Raw genomic sequence first — 22,173 nt, 5'->3', positions numbered from 1 at the left:
TTTGAAGTCATACTGCCCACGTAGGTGGAGATTAGCTATTCAGTAATGTGGTGTTTTAGTAGCCGTGTTGGTCTAAACAAAACTAGACCTGAAAATATCTGTGTGGTCTCGAAAGCTTATCTGCGTCACCTGGATAGTTCTTACTGAGGCACCATAAGCGTTATCACAGCCTCCAAGGAATCCAAAAGGGATTAATGAAATGAGGGCCCTGTTTACTGAGCTGCGCTATAGACGTGCTAATGTTTTTAGCGTGCGCTAACGCTAGAGACACAGGAATATATGGGTGTGTCTAGCATTAGCGCATGCTAAAAACACTAGCGAGCCTTAGTAAACAGAGCCCTTAGTTCGTCTTTACAGTTTGAGTATAATTTTATTACAGGTCATCAAGCGAGGAAAGGCACTTAAGCACATGTATCGTGCCCGTTTTATAAGGCCATTCATAGCACTTAAAATATATTTTAAAAATAAGCACAGCAATATAATCCCAGAAACCTTGCATGTGACTTATATACAAGGTAAACTGCCCATATAAATAAGGTACTATGTTCACAAAATCTTATTTCACCTATTTAAGGATTTTTTTTTTTAATGACTTCAGCAGTGCCACTCATCAGATTATTTTTTAGTAAAGAGCTTCCCCATTCATGTCACCTCCACTGACTACATAGTTTATAACCTTTAGATTGTAAGCTACCTACATTGACTACCTAAGTTGTAAGTTACCTACACTGACTACATAGTTTGTAACCTTTAGATTGTAAGCTCTCTTGAGCAGGGACTGTCCTTCCCCATGCTAAACTTGTACAGCGCTGCGTAACCCTAGCAGCGCTATAGAAATGCTAAATAGTAGTAGTAGTAGTAGTAGTATTCACTTAATTTGTCATAGGTCAACACTTTAACACTTTGTATCTTCTCTTTCAATTAAAAAACATTCTTCATTAGCACAACTATATGGATTAAATTATGCCCCTCTATTTAGGGAATTGCACACAGATATGAGTAGGTGGAAGAATGGTCTGTTGTCCTGGTGGGGCAGGATAGCGGTGGTCAAGATGAACCTGATCCCGCGGATGTTATTTCTCTTTCAAACACTACCAGTGGAAGTCCCTCCAGTGGCTCTGCATAAATTGCAATCAGAAATTCTCGTTTTGCTTGGGGGGGGGAAGGTGGGCGAGAATTTCGAAAAGAGTTATGTGGGGGAGTGTGGAGGAGGGGGGAGAAAGGCTACCCAACATAACATGGTATTATCAGGCAGTACAGCTAAAGCAGGTGACTGAATGGAGTAAAATCAGCAAAATCTGGCGCCCTGGTGCTGTCTGGAGAAAGGGGTGTGGGGGTCTGAACGGATGTACTCTACACATCAGAGGAATATTAGCTTTTTTATAGCGCACTTGCAACGTACATGGGATTTATTAAAAGGCAAATTTAGGAAGGGAGTGAAAACCTCTACCCTGGCTTATATTACCCACGAAGCAGAGTTTCCTGCAGGACAAGAGGGGGGGGGGGGGGTATTTAGGGAATGGAATTGGAAAGGCCTGCGGAGATTCCGGAATCTTATGTCCGAAGGGGTATTAAGAGAGTTTGTAACTTTACAGAGGAAGTTTGACTTGCCAGATTCGGATTATTATGCATACATGCAAGTCAGGCATTACATGAGGAGGCAGGGGTGGCTACAATCTGACCCGAGGGAACGGGAGACATTGGAAAACATATGGGAAACTCTGGAAGGAGGGAGGAGAGGTGTTTCCAGATTATACAAGTACATCAGGGGAGACAAAATGCATAAACTACTCTATATGACAGCGTAGGAGAGAGATTTAAATATTGAAATGAGTGTGAAAGAGTGGGAGTGGGTATGTCTGGAGGTGAAAAAGGCATCTGTATGTGTGTTAATTAAAGAAAATGCTTATAAAGTTTTAAGCAGATGGTATTACACCCCAGACAGGTTAGAATGAATGTATCCTATGGTTTCAGATCAATGCTGGCGGTGTGAAGCAGAAGAGGGAAATTTTATGCATGTATGGTGGGCATGTTCACTAGTTCAATCTTTTTGGGTGGATGTTGCTAGACATCGGACAAGCATTCTGGACACTCAGTTTCCGGCGGAACCGAAATGGTGTTTGTTAGGGTAGGGAAATAAAAGGGGCCAGAAATGGCAAAAGCGGCTTAAAAGACTGAGGCTGGCAGCTGCAAAGTTGGAGATTGCGGCTCATTACATAAGTACATAAGTATATAAGTAATGCCATACTGGGAAAAGACCAAGGGTCCATCGAGCCCAGCATCCTGTCCACGACAGCGGCCAATCCAGGCCAAGGGCACCTGGCAAGCTTCCCAAACGTACAAACATTCTATACATGTTATTCCTGGAATTTTGGAGTTTTCCAAGTCCGTTTAGTAGCGGTTTATGGACTTGTCCTTTAGGAAACCATCCAACCCCTTTTTAAACTCTGCTAAGCTAACCGCCTTCACCACTTTCTCCGGCAACGAATTCCAGAGTTTAATTACACGTTGGGTGAAGAAAAATTTTCTCCGATTTGTTTTAAATTTACTACACTGTAGTTTCATCGCATGCCCCCTAGTCCTAGTATTTTTGGAAAGCGTGAACAGACGCTTCACATCCACCTGTTCCACTCCACTCATTATTTTATATACCTCTATCATGTCTCCCCTCAGCCGTCTCTTCTCCAAGCTGTATAGCCCTAGCCTCCTTAGTCTTTCTTCATAGGGAAGTCGTCCCATCCCCGCTATCATTTTAGTCGCCCTTCGCTGCACCTTTTCCAATTCTACTATATCTTTCTTGAGATGCGGTGACCAGAATTGAACACAATACTCAAGGTGCGGTCGCACCATGGAGCGATACAACGGCATTATAACATCCTCACACCTGTTTTCCATACCTTTCCTGATAATACCCAACATTCTATTTGCTTTCTTAGCCGCAGCAGCACACTGAGCAGAAGGTTTCAGTGTGTTATCGACGACGACACCCAGATCCCTTTCTTGGTCTGTAACTCCTAACGTGGAACCTTGCATGACGTAGCTATAATTCGGGTTCTTTTTTCCCACATGCATCACCTTGCACTTGCTCACATTAAACATCATCTGCCATTTAGCCGCCCAGTCTCCCAGTCTCGTAAGGTCCTCTTGTAATTTTTCACAATCCTGTCGCGATTTAACGACTTTGAATAACTTTGTGTCATCAGCAAATTTAATTACCTCGCTAGTTACTCCCATCTCTAAATCATTTATAAATATATTAAAAAGCAGCGGTCCTAGCACGGACTCCTGAGGAACCCCACTAACTACCCTTCTCCATTGTGAATACTGCCCATTTAACCCCACTCTCTGTTTCCTATCCTTCAACCAGTTTTTAATCCACAATAGGACATTTCCTCCTATCCCATGACCCTTCAATTTCCTCTGTAGCCTTTCATGAGATACCTTGTCAAACGCCTTTTGAAAATCCAGATACACAATATCAACCGACTCCCATTTGTCCACATGTTTGTTCACTCCTTCAAAGAATTGAAGTAAATTGGTCAGGCAAGATTTCCCCACACAAAAGCCATGCTGACTCGGTCTCAGTAATCCATGTCCTCGGATGTGCTCTGTAATTTTGTTTTTAATAATAGCCTCTACCATTTTCCCCGGCACCGACGTCAGACTCACCGGTCTATAATTTCCCGGATCTCCCCTGGAGCCTTTTTTAAAAATGGGCGTTACATTGGCCACCCTCCAATCTTCCGGTACCACGCTCGATTTTAAGGATAAGTTGCATATCACTAGCAGTAGCTCCACAAGCTCGTTTTTCAGTTCTATCAGTACTCTAGGATGAATACCATCCGGTCCAGGAGATTTGCTACTCTTCAGTTTGCCGAACTGCCCATTTACGTCCTCCAGGTTTACCGTGAAGTCAGTAAGTTTCTCCGACTTGTCCGCTTGAAATACCATTTCCGACACCGGTATCCCACCCAAATCTTCCTCGGTGAAGACCGAAGCAAAGAATTCATTCAGTCTCTCCGCTACGTCTTTGTCTTCCTTGATCGCCCCTTTTACCCCTCGGTCATCCAGCGGCCCAACCGATTCTTTTGCCGGCTTCCTGCTTTTAATATACCGAAAAAATTTTTTACTATGTTTTTTTGCCTCTAATGCTATCTTTTTTTCATACTCCCTCTTGGCCTTCTTAATCTGCGCCTTGCATTTGCTTTGACACTCCTTATGCTGTTTCTTGTTATTTTCAGACGGTTCCTTCTTCCATTTTCTGAAGGCGTTTCTTTTAGCCCTAATAGCTTCCTTCACCTCACTTTTCAACCAGGCCGGGTGTCTTTTGGACTTCCGTCTTTCTTTTCTAATTCGCGGAATATGTATGGCCTGGGCCTCCAGGATGGTATTTTTGAACAGCGTCCACGCCTGTTGTACAGTTTTTACTCTCTCAGTTGCCCCCCTAAGTTTTTTTTTTACCGTTCTTCTCATTTTATCATAGTCTCCTTTTTTAAAGTTAAACGCTAACGTATTTGACTTTCTGTGTACAGTTACTTCAAGGTTGATGTCAAAACTGATCATATTATGGTCACTGTTATCAAGCGGCCCCAGTACCATAACGTCCCTCACCAGATCATGCGCTCCACTAAGGACCAAGTCTAGAATTTTCCTTCTCTCGTCGGCTCCTGCACCAGTTGCTCTATAAAGCTGTCCTTGATTTCATCAAGGAATTGTATCTCTGTAGCGTGTCCCGATGTTACATTTACCCAGTCTATATTTGGATAATTGAAGTCACCCATTATTATCACATTGCCCATTTTGTTCGCGTCTCTGATTTCTTTTATCATTTCTGTGTCTACCTGCTCATCCTGGCGAGGCGGATGGTAGTACACTCCTATCACCATTTTTTTCCCTTTTATACATGGAATTTCAACCCACAGTGATTCAAAGGTGTGATTTGTGTCCTGCTGAATTTGTAATCTATCTGAGTCAAGGCTCTCTTTAATATACAATGCTACCCCTCCACCAGTCCGGTCTACCCTATCATTACGATATACTTTGTACCCCGGTATGACAGTATCCCACTGGTTATCCTCCTTCCACCAGGTCTCAGTAATGCCTATTATATCCAATTTTTCATTTAGTGCAATATATTCCAACTCTCCCATCTTATTTCTTAGACTCCTAGCATTTGCATATAGACATTTCAGAGTATGTTTGTTGTTCTTTTTTGCATGATGCTTAGTACCTGACACTATTGATTTAACATCTTTTGTCTGATCTTTAGTTGTATTTAAGGGCACCTGGCCTACCATGGTCTGTTGTGCAACCTCACTATCCAGAAACCCTATCTTCCCTGTTTGTGAGGTATCTTTGCAAGATACCTTTTCCCGAACCATGCGCTTTTGAGCGACTGTCGGCCTTCCCCCCATTTCTATTTTAAAAGCTGCTCTATCTCCTTTTTAAATGCCAACGCCAGCAGCCTGGTCCCACCCTGGTTAAGGTGGAGCCCATCCTTTCGGAATAGGCTCCCCCTTCCCCAGAATGTTGCCCAGTTCCTAATAAATCTAAAACCCTCCTCCCTGCACCATCGTCTCATCCACGCATTGAGACTCTGGAGCTCTGCCTGTCTCTTGGGCCCTGCACGTGGAACAGGTAGCATTTCAGAAAATGCTACCCTAGAGGATCTGGATTTGAGCTTTCTACCTAAGAGCCTAAATTTGGCTTCCAGAACCTCTCTCCCACATTTTCCTATGTCATTGGTACCCACATGTACCAAGACAGCTGACTCCTCCCCAGCACTATCTAAAATCCTATCTAGGTGACGCGTGAGGTCCGCCACCTTCGCACCAGGCAGGCAAGTCACCAGGCGATCCTCACGTCCACCAGCCACCCAGCTATCTATATGCCTAATGATCGAATCACCAACTACAACAGCTGTCCTAACCTTTCCCTCCCGGGCAGCACTTGGAGACATATCCTCAGTGCGAGAGGATAGTACATCCCCTGGTGGGCAGGTCCTGGCTAAAGGAGTACTTCCTACTTCACCAGGGTGATGCTCTCCTTCTAGGAGACCTCCCTCCTCCAAGGTAGTCTGCTACTCTAGCCTCAAGAGAACGGACATGTTCTCTAAGAGCTAGGAGCTCTTTGCATCGGGCGCAAACATATGACATCTCACCAACTGGGAGATAATCATACATGTGACACTCAATGCAAAAGACTGGATAGCACCCCTCTCGCTGCTGGACTGCTGACTCCATCTTAGTGTTTTTGAGTTTTCCAATATTTTAAAACTTGCTACAGTATTAAGGATATTAGCCTAATATAAAAGTGTCTTTTACTTTATATAGTGTATTGTATGATTTTAGTATTTCCTTCTTAGATGGTAATGAAATGTATTTAAAACCCTATAAGAGCACTCCTTGCTTGTTTCCCTAATTACAATAACTGACTATAAATGAGGAGTTGTCCTAGGGGTGGGTGGGTGTTGGGGAGGGTGGAAACAGAGAATAGGTCCCACTATCATAGACTGGAAATTGAGAATCAAGAGAATTGTGGGCCTTGAACAGTTGACTGATAGGAGATTGGGCAGATATAAGCCTGATGCGAAAGAGTGGACACAACTAGAGCGACTATGGACTAGTGCTGTGGACATTCAGGGGATTCAGCCATGATGGTGAATGATATGAGCAGGGGAGGGGGGGGGGGGGTTTGGAATGGGGGGGAGGGGGGTGGGTAGGGAGAAAATTCTCAAAAACTGGGTATTGAAGTTCAGTTGGTATTTGTTTGGTGAAATTGAGCAGTCTGATGGCTGCATTGACAAATGCTGTTCTACTTGTGTTATGGTTAATAAAAACATTAAAAAAAAACATTCTTCATGCAATTATATACTCATCTGATTCAAAGAAGAAATAGACCCATGTTTGCAATAGCTGTTTGAAGGAACCCCCTTATGTAGCCTTCTTCTGTCTGTTCGGCTATATAAGGGGGTTCCTTCATACAGCTATTGTGAAACGTGTCATGTTGGAACAGTGTCCCCTAGCTGATTTCTTCTTTGAATCAGATGAGTTTATAATTTTATGAGGTTTTTTTGAATTGAAAGAGAAGATACAAAGTGTTAAAGTGTTAAAATGTTGACCTATGACGAATTAAGTGCATAAAGTTCTTCAGTAAAAAAAAAATAATCTGATGAGTGGCACTGCTGAGGTCATCCAAAAAAATCCTTAAATAGTGAAATTAGGTTTTGTGAACATAGTACTTATTTTTTTTAATTCTTCTTTATTAATACATGACATTAATATGGGAACAGTTCTTGAACAATTATTTCTTTAACATACATTTGCTACTAGATCCGTATTCAGATTCGATTGTGTCATTTTTCCATACATTTTCTCCCTCCCCTTCCCCTCCCCTCCTCCCTTCAGGAATTTAGTACTCTACTCCGAGCCACTGGAGTTAATGTGTCCCAGAATGGTGCCCATGTTTTACAAAAAAATGTCTCCTTTCTTAGCAGCTAGATCACTACTACTACTACTACTATTTAGCATTTCTATAGCGCTACAAGGTGTACGCAGCGCTGCACAAACATAGAAGAAAGACAGTCCCTGCTCAAAGAGCTTACAATCTAATAGACAAAAAATAAAGTAATCAAATCAATTAATGTGAACGGGAAGGAAGAGAGGAGGGTAGGTGGAGGCGAGTGGTTACGAGTCAAAAGCAATGTTAAAGAGGTGGGCTTTCAGTCTAGATTTAAAGGTGGCCAAGGATGGGGCAAGACGTAGGGGCTCAGGAAGTTTATTCCAGGCGTAGGGTGCAGCGAGACAGAAGGCGCGAAGTCTGGAGTTGGCAGTAGTGGAGAAGGGAAGAGATAAGAAGGATTTATCCATGGAGCGGAGTGCACGGGAAGGGGTGTAGGGAAGGACGAGTGTAGGGATGTAGGGAAGCTCTTCTCTCCAGCGAGCACATATGAATCATTGTGGAGCGCCACTGTGCTAATGTGGGGTGGACATAGTACTTATTTATATGAGCAGTTTACTTTGTATATAAGTTACATGCAAGGTTTCTGGGATTATATTGTTGTGCCCATTTTATAAAGGCAACCTATTTGCCTATTGCCTTTATAAAATCACCCCAATGAAAGAAGACAACACACCTTTCCGAGATGGGATAATTGTATGCATATATGTTCTGATATGAATAGGCGCAGAAGTGCTAATCCCACTGAGAGCACCTGTTGCCATATTCCAGTGATTCCTTAACCTGGTCCTGGAGACGGACAGGTTTTCAGGATATTCACGATGAATATTCATGAGAGAGATTTGCATGCTTTTCCATATTGCGTAAAACTGGGCACTGTTTCTTAATGCTTACTTTCTGTGCATGGCTGTCCCTGGCAATTTTATAAGATCTTACTTGAGTACATAAAACACTGTTCTACCTGTTATAGCCTTTATTTTTTAATTTCTTATATACCACCTACAAAAAGCTATTGAAGCAGTGTACGTTCAAGTAAAGTGGGTATTTTTCTGTTGCCAGAGGATTCACAATCTGAGTTTGTACCTCAAACAATAGAGGGATAAGTGAGTTGCCCAAGATCACAAGGAGCAACAGTGGGATTTGAACTATGTTCCTCTGGTTCTCAGCCAGCTGTTCTCCTCCACTACTCCTCCATTCCATTTTTAACCCCCCCCCCCCCCCCCCCCCCCCCCGTCTTGCTCTGTTTGTTTTGAGTGCTGTTTCATGTTAGGGAGATTTATCACGTGAGTGGAGACTGTAACTATAGTCTTCAGTATGATCATATGATTCAATTTTTGCAAACCATTGTGACAGGGCAGTGCCAAGGGCCAGCTAGAGTACATTGAGTTATTAGCAGGAGAAAAAAATGAGGTGACAATGATTCTATGCAGGTCTTTGGTGAGACCTTTTCCAGAGCCCTGTGTCCAATTCTGGAACTCATTACTCTTAAGGGATATAGACATAGTAGAGACAGCTCAGAGTGGAGTGGATTGAGAACCTGGGTAGCTGGGTTCAATTTTTCCCATTGCAAGTCACTTAACCCTCCGTTGCCCTAGGTACAAAACTTTTGTGAGCTCCCTAGGGATAGAGAAAATGTCTGAATGCAATATGTAAAACTGCTTTGATTGTACTACAGAAGGGCAGTATATAAAAGAATCAAATAAATATGAAAATGGTGCAGTAGCCATATCAGTGCCAGAAACTTGGAACATTTTCAAAAAGGTAGTGAGATCATACAAGAAACTTTCTGAAATAGAAATGCTTTCTTTCAGATCCCTCAGGTGGCTATTGACAGTTACTATTATGGGAAGCTGGTAATAGCTCCTCTCAACATTGTTCTGTATAATGTTTTCACACCTCACGGACCTGATCTTTATGGTAAGTCTGAGTTTTAACTGTGACAAAATGTGACTGCTTATTTCTATACTAGACACACACAGTGCTCTGTAGATAAAGTCCCTTCTCTCTAGTCTAGTCAAGACAAGCATACAAAAAAAATAAGAGACTCTGAAAATGTAACTGATAAAGAGAATGATTATAACCATCAGGGCTGTGATTAGGAGAACCAGGGGTTAAGATTTAGAAGCAGCCTCATTTTTAGGCTTGTTTTGAAGAAGACCATTTTGTAAGCATAGTGTGGTGGTTAGAGTGGAGCACAAAGAACCAGAGAAGCCTGGGAAAGCCACTTCACCACTGTAGCCTCAAAAACAAATGCAGGTACTGATTTACTCACTTGCGTTAACAGATATTAACATGCAGTGATGCAAGTTATGCATATAGTAAATAGGTCTGATTGACAACAACGGTGCTTATGTTAAATAATGTGCATTAAATCGAATTAATGCATGTTAACACATTAATTCACTTTAATAATTTTAGCCCTTAGATTGTAAGCCCTCTGAGGACAGGCAGATATCTAGTGTACCTGAATGTAACTTACCTTGAGCTCCTACTGAAATGTGTAAGCTAAAGCCAATTAAAAAACAAACAAAAAAGAAACCCCAAAGCTCAGTGAATCTATTTTATTCATAGATAAGGGTGGTCGTATTCACAATAAAGGGTTTAGAGAGAGAAGTACCTTCTTCTGCAAGCTATTCGATCTAGTGACCTGAGAAGAGGGTCTGTATGGGCTTAGTAACATTGGTGGACAGTACGAGACAAATTCAATAAAGGTCACTAAAAGGTGCCAAAAAACGAGTGTTCCGTAATGGCAGAGTTGAGCGCCAGATTTGATATAGAAAGCTAACGTAAGTCCGCGGATTTGCGCCAAACCTTAGGCACAACCACTTACACCATGTCTATGGCTGGCATAAATGGTGATTCCTAAATGAAACTATTCTGTGAAGTGAGTGCAAGAATAGAACGCCCCTGACACGCCCATGCCCCTCCCACATTAACACCCCCTTTGCATTTACATGCGAGAGACGTTTATAGAATACGGGCACAAGTCTGTTAGGCACACAGTGGCAAATTAGTACTAATTAGTGCTTAATACCAATCAATAGCACCAGTACTGATCCCTGCAGCACTCTACTGTTCACCCTCCTCCATTGAGAGAAATGACCATTTAACCCTACCCTCTGTTTTCTGTCCAATAACCAATTCCTCATCCACACCAGAACCTTGCCTCCTATCCCATGGCTCTTTAATTTTCTCAGGAGTCTCTCATGAGGAGCTTTATCAAAAGCTTTCTGAAAATCTAGATACACTACATCAACTGACTCACCTTTATCCTCATGTGGTTAGGCAAGACTTTGCTTGGCTGAACCCATGCTGACTCTGTCCAATTAAATCATGTTTGTGTGTTCTGTTATCTGAAAAGTTAGCTGGATACTGGTGAATATTGCTGGGTTTTGGATAAATCCTGGCTTTTCCCAGGTTTCGTCCTCTGACTGCTCCAGCACTATTTGTAGCGATTTTCAGTGGTATTATCCACGTAATGCCACTGACAATCCATGGATGGCCCTAGTCAGCTATACTTATCTGGACAATAGGTGCTGATGCTTGGCTAACAAGCTCATTTTCAAAGCACTTAGCCTCCCAAAGTTCCATAGAAACCTATGGAACTTAGCCTCCCAAAGTGCTTTGAAAATATGCCTCTAAGTAGCTTTGAATATTGGGCCCTAAGAGGATAACTTTTTTGTGTAGAGCATCTAGGTGAGAACTCAGACATTAGGTCCATGTGCTCAAAATAACCTCTAGTATTTTATAAAATGTTAACTGAATGTGGAGCCTTTTTATGTTTAAACAATTTTTTATTGAAAAAAATAAACAAATGAGAACACACAAAAATGGTAATTGAGTTTTTGTGTTAACTTACAATCATTGATACAGTCCCTAATACAGAGCCACCCTTCCATTACCCCCTCTCTCCCCAACCCCCCTTACTCCATGCACATTAGCGTAACCATAGCAGCATCAGAAGGCCTGTACTCTTATGACTCTCTGAGCCAATATCAAAAGAACTAAGACACCTTACTAACCCCCCCCCATACCAACCAAAAAAACCCCAAAACAGAACTGCATGAACAGGCAGAAACTGGACAAATCATATTCTTATAGGCTATTAAGGATCAAACCTTGACACCGTGATGTAGATTTTGCAAGTAAGGTTCCCAAATCAGCAAAAATTGCTTCCTTCACTTATGTGATCCTCTTGCATCTCTAGCCTCCCATGCCGCCAACAAGTGTAACTGGTTTCTCCAGTGCCAGAAATTTGGAGGCTCAGGGGAAATCCAATATTGTAGAACGCATAGCAAAGTGTTACCCTTATGCCAGCTTCGGTACACCCCTAGTTTATCTAATAAAATCTATTCTTCTGTATCAGTCACACCTCCACCCAAAACAGATAGAATATATCTTTTAATTTTTCCCGAAAACTGAATCTTGGGGCAAATCCAAAATGAATGTTAAAAAGAAATGGCGTCCCGCCTGCATTTAGGACAGAGGGAATTCTGTGTCCCAGAACGTGGAGCCTTTTATAAGATAATATAATGCCGCCATGCTAAACGAACATATGTGTTTGGCACACACATCAGGTAACACAGTAAATGACAGCAGATAAAGACCCACACGATTCATCCAGTCTGCCCAACAAAGCGGCCAGAGCCACACCCACCTGAGATACAAGGGGAGGATCAAATGTCAGAAGCAGAGTTTATGCACTGATCCAACGCAGCCAGTTGGGTAGAATCCCATGTATGGAATTGTGAGTGAGAAAAGGAGATTCCCAGATACCTGCTACAACTTTCAATTTAGTTCCTATTATGTAAGAAAACTATCCCAAGGGGAGGAGCTGTCAGGGGTCCCCAGAACTCATAGCTGGGAGAGCCCAAACCAGGGAAGAGACTAAAGAAGATACTGGATTTTTTCCAGACCTGATTTGCATACAACTTGTGGACAATTAAAATCCCGATATTATAAGTTGCTAGGGAAAGGAGTCCAGGATTGGAACTTATCTTGTGGACTTTACAAACTAATCTTAAAGTGTACAATGTCTTGTATCTGACTGGATGCTGAACATGTTTGCTCACCTTGAGTGGGAGAGCGGCCCAGAATCATGACTTGGGAGCAGTCATTAGGGTATAGCTTGTTTTGGGTTGCAGATTCTTTTCTTGGTGGAGTGTTGAGCCCTTATGTTGTACTACTGCCTGGACCTGAATTGGTGAAGGAAACCTACTTGCTGCAGTGTGTATATATTGAACGACCACCCATAACACAGGCAGGACACATTCCCTTAAAATTTCTGTGTTCTGCCTCTTGCATGTAAAATAGGGCCTTTTGTAGAATTGCCACAGGCAATATTGTGGTGTCTCGGCTGCAAAAGTGGACCCAAACACTTGTTGAAAGAAATTCAGAAGTTTAAGTACTGGAATGCTTGGAAGAGAAGTGTGAAGGAGTGACGTACAGATGGTTTGAGAAGGAGGAAAGGACTGATCCAGTGGAAGATGCTCAGACAGAGGTCAGAGAACTTAATAGGATGCAAAAGCTGGTGAATTGTGGTTGTGATAAGGCAGACGATCAAGAAAATAGATGGTATGTCCAATCTGAGAATTTTCGGAGTTCTGGAAGGTGCAGAGTTATCGGATGTTCAGGCTTTCATAAAGGATATGTGCTTTCCTGCAACCAGCATGGCATCAAGTTATGAGAGTGAATGTATCCATCAAGAACAGGGAAGTGCCATATGTGATATGTAAATCAGCTTTTTACACTTGTAAATGACCTAACCCTTCTAAAATCACCTCCTGAGTCTTTCAGTTATATTATCTACGGCTTGCTATGGATTTTGTTACACGTTTGAATAAATCAGTAGCTACCTAATTTTGGCATAGAAGAGAATGGTTTGGGTCTTCAGCCACCAGATGTCTCTCTTGAGTAAGGAGTGACTACATTATGAAGCAATTGCCTTAACATCTGTCCTAATGATCCTGCAAGGAATAGTCTGTGCAGTACATCCACAATTGCAAAGATTGAGTATGCATTTTTGCTACAGAGGACAAAGGAGGGGGTGGGGAGATGACTTTGAGATGTGCAGCTAGCTTTTGGGGATAGTGTTGAGCGTTAACTTCCTCTATTAGCAACCTTCTGGGAGCAGGCTGAGATGCTGATGTGAAATGTATTGCGATTGACCAGCACGCAGTATCCCATTCACGTCAGCTGCTCACTATGTCTTGCTTGTTGGCATGTACACCTGTACTATACATAAGGTTTGTCAGCTGGTTTATAAATGCAGTGTAATGACTTTTTCACCTTTAAAATAAAGGTGAGTTAACACATGTTTTTGGCAAGAATACAACTGGACTGATTGAACACTGTAATCCCTTACCACAGGAGTCTGAGCTTGGAAGCTGTGCCTGTTTTGAAAGTCAGTATATTTTCAAAATGCACTTTTAATTTAGTACAGAACTGGTGGGAATGTTGCTTTTGATTTCATCATTGGAGTAATATCCCTGCAGGAATTCCATTCATTCTGTACTTTTTAAAAAAGGACTGATTGGTTAACATGCTGTACTGAAAGCTGTGACCTCATTTGAGTAAGAGGTTACAGAATTCATACTTTTGACTGGTCAGTGAGACTAGCCAATTGAGTAATTATTGTCTGGCTGGCAGGCTAGCTGGAACCAAGGCTCGTAGCTACTCATGGCTGATGTAGAGCTTCTCTTGGCTGGTTGATAAGGGATTCTGGTTGTAAATCTGCCAATAAGATTGGCTGGTGGAACCAGTAAGGATAATATATGGCAAGACTAGTGCGCCTAAGACCTTACATGATAATTCAGGGGGTTATTGTGTCCCTCTCACAGTGTTTACAGTCTGTAGTGTGGCCAGAAGGATGCAGATTGGTTGACTAGCAGGCTCATTTTCGAAAGAGAAGGACGCCCATATTTCGACACAAATCGGAAGATGGGTGTCCTTCTCACAGGGTCACCCAAATCGGGTATAATCGAAAGCCGATTTTGGGCATCCCCAACTGCTTTCCGTCGCAGAGACGACCAAAGTTCATGGGGGCGTGTCGGAGGCGTAGCGAAGGCGGGACTTGGGCGTGCCTAACACATGGACGTCCTCGACCCATAATGGGGAAAAAAAGGGCGTCCCTGGCGAACACTTGGACGACTTTCCTGGTCCTGTTTTTCCTACAACCAAGGCACAAAAAAGTGCCCGAACTGACCAGATACCCACCGGAGAGAATCAGGGATGACCTCCCCTTACTTCCCTAGTGGTCACTAACTCCCTCCCACCCTCAAAAATTATCTTTCAAAATATTTTGTGCCAGCCTCAAATGTCATACTCAGGTCCATCACAGCAGTATGCAGGTCCCTGGAGCAGTTTTAGTGGGTGCAGTGCACTTCAGGCAGGCGGACCCAGCCCCATCCCCACCTACCTGTTACACTTGTGGTGGTAAATGTGAGCCCTCCAAAACCCACTAGAAACCCACTGTACCCACATGTAGGTGCCCTCCTTCACCTGTAAGGGCTATGGTAGTGGTGTAAAGTTGTGGGTAGTGGGTTTGGGGGGGGGGGTTGGGGGCTCAGCACACAAGGTAAGGGAGCTATGTACCTGGGAGCAGTTTGTGAAGTCCACTGCAGTGCCCCCTAGGGTGCCCGGTTGGTGTCCTGGCATGTGAGGGGGACCAGTGCACTACGAATGCTGGCTCCTCCCACAACCAAAGGGCTTGCATTGGTCGTTTCTGAGATGGGTGTCCTTGGTTTCCATTATCACTGAAAATCAGAAACGACTAAGTCTAGGGGTGACCATCTCTAAGGACGACCTAAATTTCAAGATTTGGGCGCCCCCGACCGTATTATCGAATGAAAGATGGACGTCCATCTTGTTTCGATAATATGGGTTTCCCTGCCCCTCCACTGGGACGTTTTGCGAAGAGGTTCCCAGCAAAACTTGGGCGTCCCTTTCGATTATGCCTCTCTAGGTGACCCTATTGACCTTCAGTAGATCTGTTTTTCTTTGCTACACGGATCATGCCTCTGGATTTGTTTTGCTATTTCAGAGTGGTGGTGGATTTACAACTTTATTTTGATCCACAAGTATCATCTTTGCTGAAAACAGGTTTTTTCAATTTACAACAATTTTGTTCAATATGAAGCTTCCCCCCCCCCCCACCAGATATATAAGTACATAAGTAATGCCATACTGGGAAAAGACCAAGGGTCCATCGAGCCCAGCATCCTGTCCACGACAGCGGCCAATCCAGGCCAAGGGCACCTGGCAAGCTTCCCAAACGTACAAACATTCTATACATGTTATTCCTGGAATTGTGGATTTTCCCAAGTCCATTTAGTAGCGGTTTATGGACTTGTCCTTTAGGAAACCGTCCAACCCCTTTTTAAACTCTGCTAAGCTAACCACCTCTATATACAGATTCATCTAGAGTTTTAACTCAACAGCTCAGAGCTCTCAAAATGCAGTATAACTCCATCTTGTCCAACATCACTAATGCCATCGCATTCCGGCAAAATGCTGTCTATTATACTGAGTCCAATAAAGCTGGCAAGTTGCTTGCATCCTATCTTAAGGGCAAGAGAATTAAGCAACGCATAGCGCTGATTTGGGCGCCAACAGGAGCTTCTCTGACCTCCTCCTCTCACATTCTAGAGGCATTCCATTCCTTTTATTCCTCGTTGTATTCTTCAGAATGTGTGGCCTGTGACACTGGACTCGCTACTTTCCTCTCTTCTTTAAATCTACATTTTATTCTCTCTTGCATACACTATTAATTTCTTGGTTGGACTATTGTAATAAAATTTATGTTGGAACTTCTTGTAGCAATTGGAGAAGACTCCAGAGTCAGACTCTTCAGATCACAGCTGTACATCTTTTATGTAAAGCCCGGAAGTTTGATTGTGTAACTCTTCTGTTGAAAAGATTTTGTTGGTTGTCCATTCTGTATAGGATACAATTTTAAGTTTTGGTTCTCACCTTTAAAGTCTTGCAATTTGTATGTCCTCAGTATTTAGCGAATTTGACTATTCCATATTGCCTGTTTGGTTATTGTCATTGGATAATCATCGACCTGTCCTTCCTGGCCCTAGGAATGCACAGTTTGAGTTTATCTGCCATTCTACTTTCTTTTTTTTTTTGTGTGGCGCCTACTCAATGGAATAATCTTCCTAGTTTTATTACAGCAGAGTTGTCTTTTAAAAATGTCAAAATCTTAATTAAGACGCTACTTTTTAAACAAGCTTATGGAAAGTTAGTGAGTTTTAGGGTCTATTAACTTTCCTGCGGTCTGAATTTGACTTGTACATTTTGTCTGGTTGTCTCAGGGGCAATCTCTCCAAATGGGTTAGTTTTGCGCGTACCATGATAGGAATGAACATCACTGATAAATCAGCCTGTGATGTGCAAAGTGTGATTGTTCTGTTCCCGTTGTAAATGTTATCTGGATCGGATATTCTGTCCTATCTTAAGTTGATGTAGATCTTCTGTATTTTATTTTTCACTGTATACTGCCTTAACCTGTTTTTGTCAGTAAAGACAGTATGGTAAATTTTAATAAACTATAAACTGTAAGGAGGTTGCATAACTAAGGTGGCCTTTGACTAACACACAGTGAGCAGTTATAATATGAACTAGCATGCTGCAACAGTTCTGTGCTGGCATGACACTAATTCACACATTTACTAAATATCCTGGAATAGAATGGAAAGGATATATTGTGCCTTGCTGTTAACATGTGATAAGGTCCCATATGCTAACAACCACCAATGTAGAAAACATGGATGCACTTCTTGCCTTCTATTTGTCGCTGCATTTACTGTGCAGTAACTGTATAGGAAGATGCTGGGAAAATCCCCAACAATTACTACACAGGCTTTGCATTCATGATGTGATAATTTGGGCACTTACCCCCATGTTCTATAAATGATGCCCAAAGGTAGGTGTGCAGTTGTGTTCATTATTATAGAATAAGGTCATTTGCATGCATAAACTAATTGGTGCTTGCTTGGTGATAACTAATAAATAATTGGCCTTAAGCGCTAATTGGTAATAATTAGCAGTTACGCATATAACTGTTCTGTGCCTCTATTCTATAAAGAAAAAAAATGCAACTCCAAAGGGGGCGTGGCCAAGGGAGCAGCATGGGCGGGTCAGGGTTGTGCCCAGCATTTAGGCACAGTTTTAAATGCCACTAGTTAGGCACAAGCATTTACACCAGAATTTGTCTGGCATAAATGCTTGTACCAAAATTTTAATGTGACAATATAGATTTAAGCTAGTATTCTATAACAGCAGTTCCATGCGGAACTTGCACTGAGACGGCAGGACACAGGGCACTAACTTTAGGTGCTCTTTACAGAATCTACCCCATACTGCACTTTAGTAAAAGTGCCCCAGGTGCTGATAAAGGGAATCAGGCTGAGCCTTCATAATCACAGCTCTGCCTCTCTACTAGGACTGTAGAGTTGGTACACCAAACCTTCGACTCCGACTCCTATTATGTATAGTAAATCTAAGAGAGATTGGCTTAGTTACAGAAACATAGGATATATTTTTATGTACAAAATTAGGGCTAATAGGCCACAAAGTATATTTATTTGAAGTTTGTGCAAAGAACCTAAACGAGAAAATGTAAGTATGCCATGATAAAGTTACTATATATTATAATGTAAGCTTTTATTTTGAAGCTCGAGTCAAGAGAGCTATATGGGAATGGGGATTACGGGAATCTCATGGAACCCACGGGGGTCCCTATGGGGTTGGAAAAAGTTGCCATGGGTTTCCCATGGGAGTGTAGTCAAAATCTCTGCTGACTCTAGAATGAGGCTTGGAATGAACTGAAAGAGGCAATTGGAGCACCAGAATGAAGCTTTTAACGTATGGAGACAGGCAATTGGAGTGCCAGAATGAGGCTTGGAATGCCCAGAGAGGTAGCTGTAACACCGTACTGACACTTGGAACACTCATTGGTTGAATAGTGATTACAATCCAAAAAACCACGGGAGGCGAGGTTGGGAAGAAACAGAGGGGTGAAAGCAAGTAAATAATAGCATTGACTCTTGCGAGTACGGGTGGGGATGGAGGAGATTTATTGTGGAGATGGATTGGATCTTAGCGGGTATGGGTTAGATTCCATTGGGGATGAATGGAATGGGTAAAATTTCTGTCCCCATGCAACTGGAGTCTGTACATTTTTATTGACTCCACATCCCTGCTCTCTACTAGCCCTTCCTTTTCATATAAGTAACAGTTATCATGTCCTAGCAGCTAATGCCTCGCTGGGAGTATGGAGCATTCTTAACAAACCTGGACTGTGCCGCTTGGGAAGTATTTTTAATATTGACAATTTTGAATGCTTTGATTTTATAAGATCATGTTGCTTATTAAGCATTGAAGAGGTCAAAATTTCAAAAGAATTTTGCTACTTAACTGTGGAGATGGGTGGCTGGATCTGACTGGCTGAAAATTTAGTCCAAGAGGAGAGGAAAAGTAGGAACAAAAGGCCACGGCTTCCAGAGACTGGGACACACACTGTCTAGAGTATATAGCTGAGAACGTTGGTCCAACTCTGGAAGGCCATGGAAAGTTTTGTCCTACAGAGTGGCAAAATGATAGCCACATATTTTACTTGAAATGTGGGCATTTCCAGAGGAAAAGCGTAGCTGGCCAGTTTGTTTTCAGCTCTAGCTGGCTGGGGTTGGGAGCACAAATAGCAGGTAGAACTAGAGTAATGTGCATTGTAGCTGGCTAAGAAGGTAATTTTAGAAACATTTCCACATGTAAATGACAGCATTTACATGTGGAGATTATATGCATATGTAGATGGCAATTTCAGTAAGCTGCTGTTTGCACATGGCGATCCCTATGATGCAGCGATTTCAAGAGGGCCTGTTATGGGCATGGATAAGGTGGACCAAAATTGTATATGTATATTCCCCATCTTGCAATGAGCATACACATATGTGCAAACTGATTCACCATTAGGTTTTGCACCAGTTCAAAGCACTCACAGATTTGTAAAAAATGTTTTATAGAAGGGATTAAGGGCATCATTCTCCTTAAGATTTTTTATTTCTGCCTCCAAATGTTAAACATTTTTTTTAAAGCATCCTCATTAGTTAATTGGAAGCTGTGACAAAACAGTGGGTTTCTGAGCCTGAAGACTGTATTAGTTCATGAAGTGTATTTCTCCTAATTGGCCAGCAGGTGGCACTTGTTTTGAGTTTTATAGCTGTTGCAGAAAATTTCTCTTCTCAAGTTTCAGCTTATGGAAAGGCAATCTGCAGTACCATTGGGCAGGTACTTTCAAAATTGATGCCCTGGGCTCTGATTGGCCCTGGATTTCAAATCTAGCTTGAAGGTACTGGATTTTCCCCAGTCTCAGCCAGGGAGTGGAGAGAGAAAGATCTCTTTACTGAGGCCCTGTGAACAGTTATATTTTATAACCTGTGAGCAGCTACATTTCCTGAACTACCCAGGTAGTAAACAGATGTTTAGATAGTTTTATAATTGATCCATATTCAGTTACCTGTTATTACTTGCTGATTTCACCTTTTTCTGTTCACTATTCAAGTTCTGTGACAATAAACATTATTAGTTTATTGACTCTGCTGTCCTGGACTAAGAATCCTGTTTTGGGGTCTGTGGGTGCTTTCTAGGAACTGTGACACCCCTGGAGTGTGGCCCTAGTGTTCTAGAAAGCACTGGTAAAAAACCTGAGAGTGGGAGACCAGCCCAGAGACGAGTGGGACCCAGTTGGTGGGAGGAGGGTGCTAGTATAGAGAACGTGCCCAGGTGCAGGCGGGCCTGAGCAGTACTGGGGACAGATCCTCCAAGTGGCCTCAGGTTTATCCCCAGGTGGGTGCTAGGCGTTTTGTGACAGAAGCACCTGTTTTATAATCTTACTCATGATCTTATAATTAGTGGCCCCGGCACCTAATTTTTCAAAGGAAATATTGTAAATGAGTTGTGAAAAAGTCACTCAAAGGTAACGGACATTTAAGTGAAGTTGGACCCACCACTGAGCCAGCTAAGTTGTAGTTGGAAAGTCTACCCATGGAGGCCCATTTTACATAGGCCATTGCGATCAGAACCGAGACATCTAGGTCAGGATGTGCTAAACTGCTCCTATATTTTACAAAAGGCTCTGATGAACATAAGCAGTACGCAAAACACATACAAAGACATGCAGTAGAACACGGCATATAGAATGAGAGCAGCCATTTAGAAAATATACACAAACACACACAGAGTGTCGTCAACTAATATTTCCTTTGAATAATTAGGTGCTGAGGCCACTAATTATAAGATCATGAGTAAGATTATAAAACAGTATCCCCACTAGTGCATGAGCTTCTCTATCTAGTGAGAATGTTTAAAAGTTGAATATAATGCTGGTCTCCTGGCTTGCCAATGTGTGGTACTGTGGGAGGTCTGGGTTTTTCTTTTTTAAATATTCTACTAAACTCTCCATCAGAGCTTTCCGAACTGATATAAGACTGAAAAAGAAACAGTGTCATTATCTTGAAAACTAAGCTTCTCTCGCCTCTAGAATTTTTAGGAAGAATGCAGAGCTGAGACATGGTGCTAGACTGACAGCCCGTGCTGTGTTTAGAATAACTACAGAAAAAGCAGTTGTGGGAATATTTTTCCTTTTTATTTTTTTATTTTTAAACTGCCTTTAGCTTGTGTAACTGAAGAAAAATTAGGCTGCTTTGCCAGTGAGTAAGGTTCCAGAAATGCCTGTGCCCGGGTGAGTCACTTTGGAGAGCTCACTCAAAGCTTGCTTTTACCTAAACCTTGCGTCACTTGGGTCACTTATCTTGTCCCTGTGACGCATTGTTCCTGCAGGCATTGCTTTGACATCTTCCCAGAATGAGTGCTGATTATGTCCCTGGATCGAGACAAAAGGTTCATCTTTTCTTGGCTAGAAGGCTTATTCAAGTGAACATTAATAGTCTGCTGTGCGGAACTTCACCTGAAATGTAAAATTAATAAGTAGCCTTAGTGCACTGTGAGACTTAAAAATGCTTAACCCAGTTCTTTGCATATGGGGTTTTAGCACAGAACCTATCCCACAGAAAATTGAGAATGGCAGGAGCTTCATTTTTTTTTGCTAGCAAAAACGTTTTTCTTAATTGTGTTTGGTGCATTGATCATAACTTCCATGCTAAGTGCCTCAGCCTCAATCCATGCCAAGTATTTGAATCAATCTACTTCTGGAACTTTACTTGTATCTGCTACAGTTTAACCAATTATCACTGGTGAAAGAAATCTCATCTCTACATGTTAATTACTCAACATACAGGGAATTTATCAAGAGTGATAGTCACATGAGGCTGACCTCACTAGTACAGGAAGTTGAGAGGGCTGATCTAGCCATAGGTCTATCTATTTGCCTGTGTAATCTTATTACACTATTGCACTGATGGTCATCTGCTGTGAAATAGTTGCCCGCAACCTTCATCAAGGTCAAGAGTAGTAGCTACAAACATGGAGCTCTTAGAAATTGAACCAAAAATGTATACATATTTTTAAAGCACTATTTGAAATGCTATCCTGCACAGCTTTTTATGAACGCCATATATGAAATGTGCATCTCCACTTTGGACATTGCTAGTGACGCCTCCTGCGGGGTCCTGGCAATGGACAGTACTTTTACAAGTGCTAGGGGACATCTGAAGAAGACAGTACTGAGTGAGAAATGTGCAGAAATTTTGCCAA

At 42.2% G+C, this 22,173-nt stretch overlaps 1 protein-coding gene across 2 annotated transcripts in view; it reads left to right on the top strand.

Annotated features, from left to right (window-relative positions):
* ALG9 (ALG9 alpha-1,2-mannosyltransferase) overlaps nt 1–22,173 on the top strand; it is a 178,166-nt gene that overhangs the window by 25,466 nt on the left and 130,527 nt on the right. The window contains exon 8 of one of the 2 annotated variants that reach the window (XM_030220748.1): nt 9,270–9,375. The exons of the other annotated variant lie outside the window; for it this stretch is intronic. Within the exon in view, the coding sequence (XP_030076608.1) occupies nt 9,270–9,375 (106 nt within the window). The remainder of the gene's footprint in view (nt 1–9,269; nt 9,376–22,173) is intronic. 2 annotated transcript variants of the gene reach the window in all.

This window comes from Microcaecilia unicolor, chromosome 12, assembly GCF_901765095.1.
Source record: "Microcaecilia unicolor chromosome 12, aMicUni1.1, whole genome shotgun sequence".
Classification (NCBI taxonomy): domain Eukaryota; kingdom Metazoa; phylum Chordata; class Amphibia; order Gymnophiona; family Siphonopidae; genus Microcaecilia; species Microcaecilia unicolor.
Note: the sequence above shows the minus strand (reverse complement) of the source record. Positions and strands in the feature narration are given on the sequence as shown.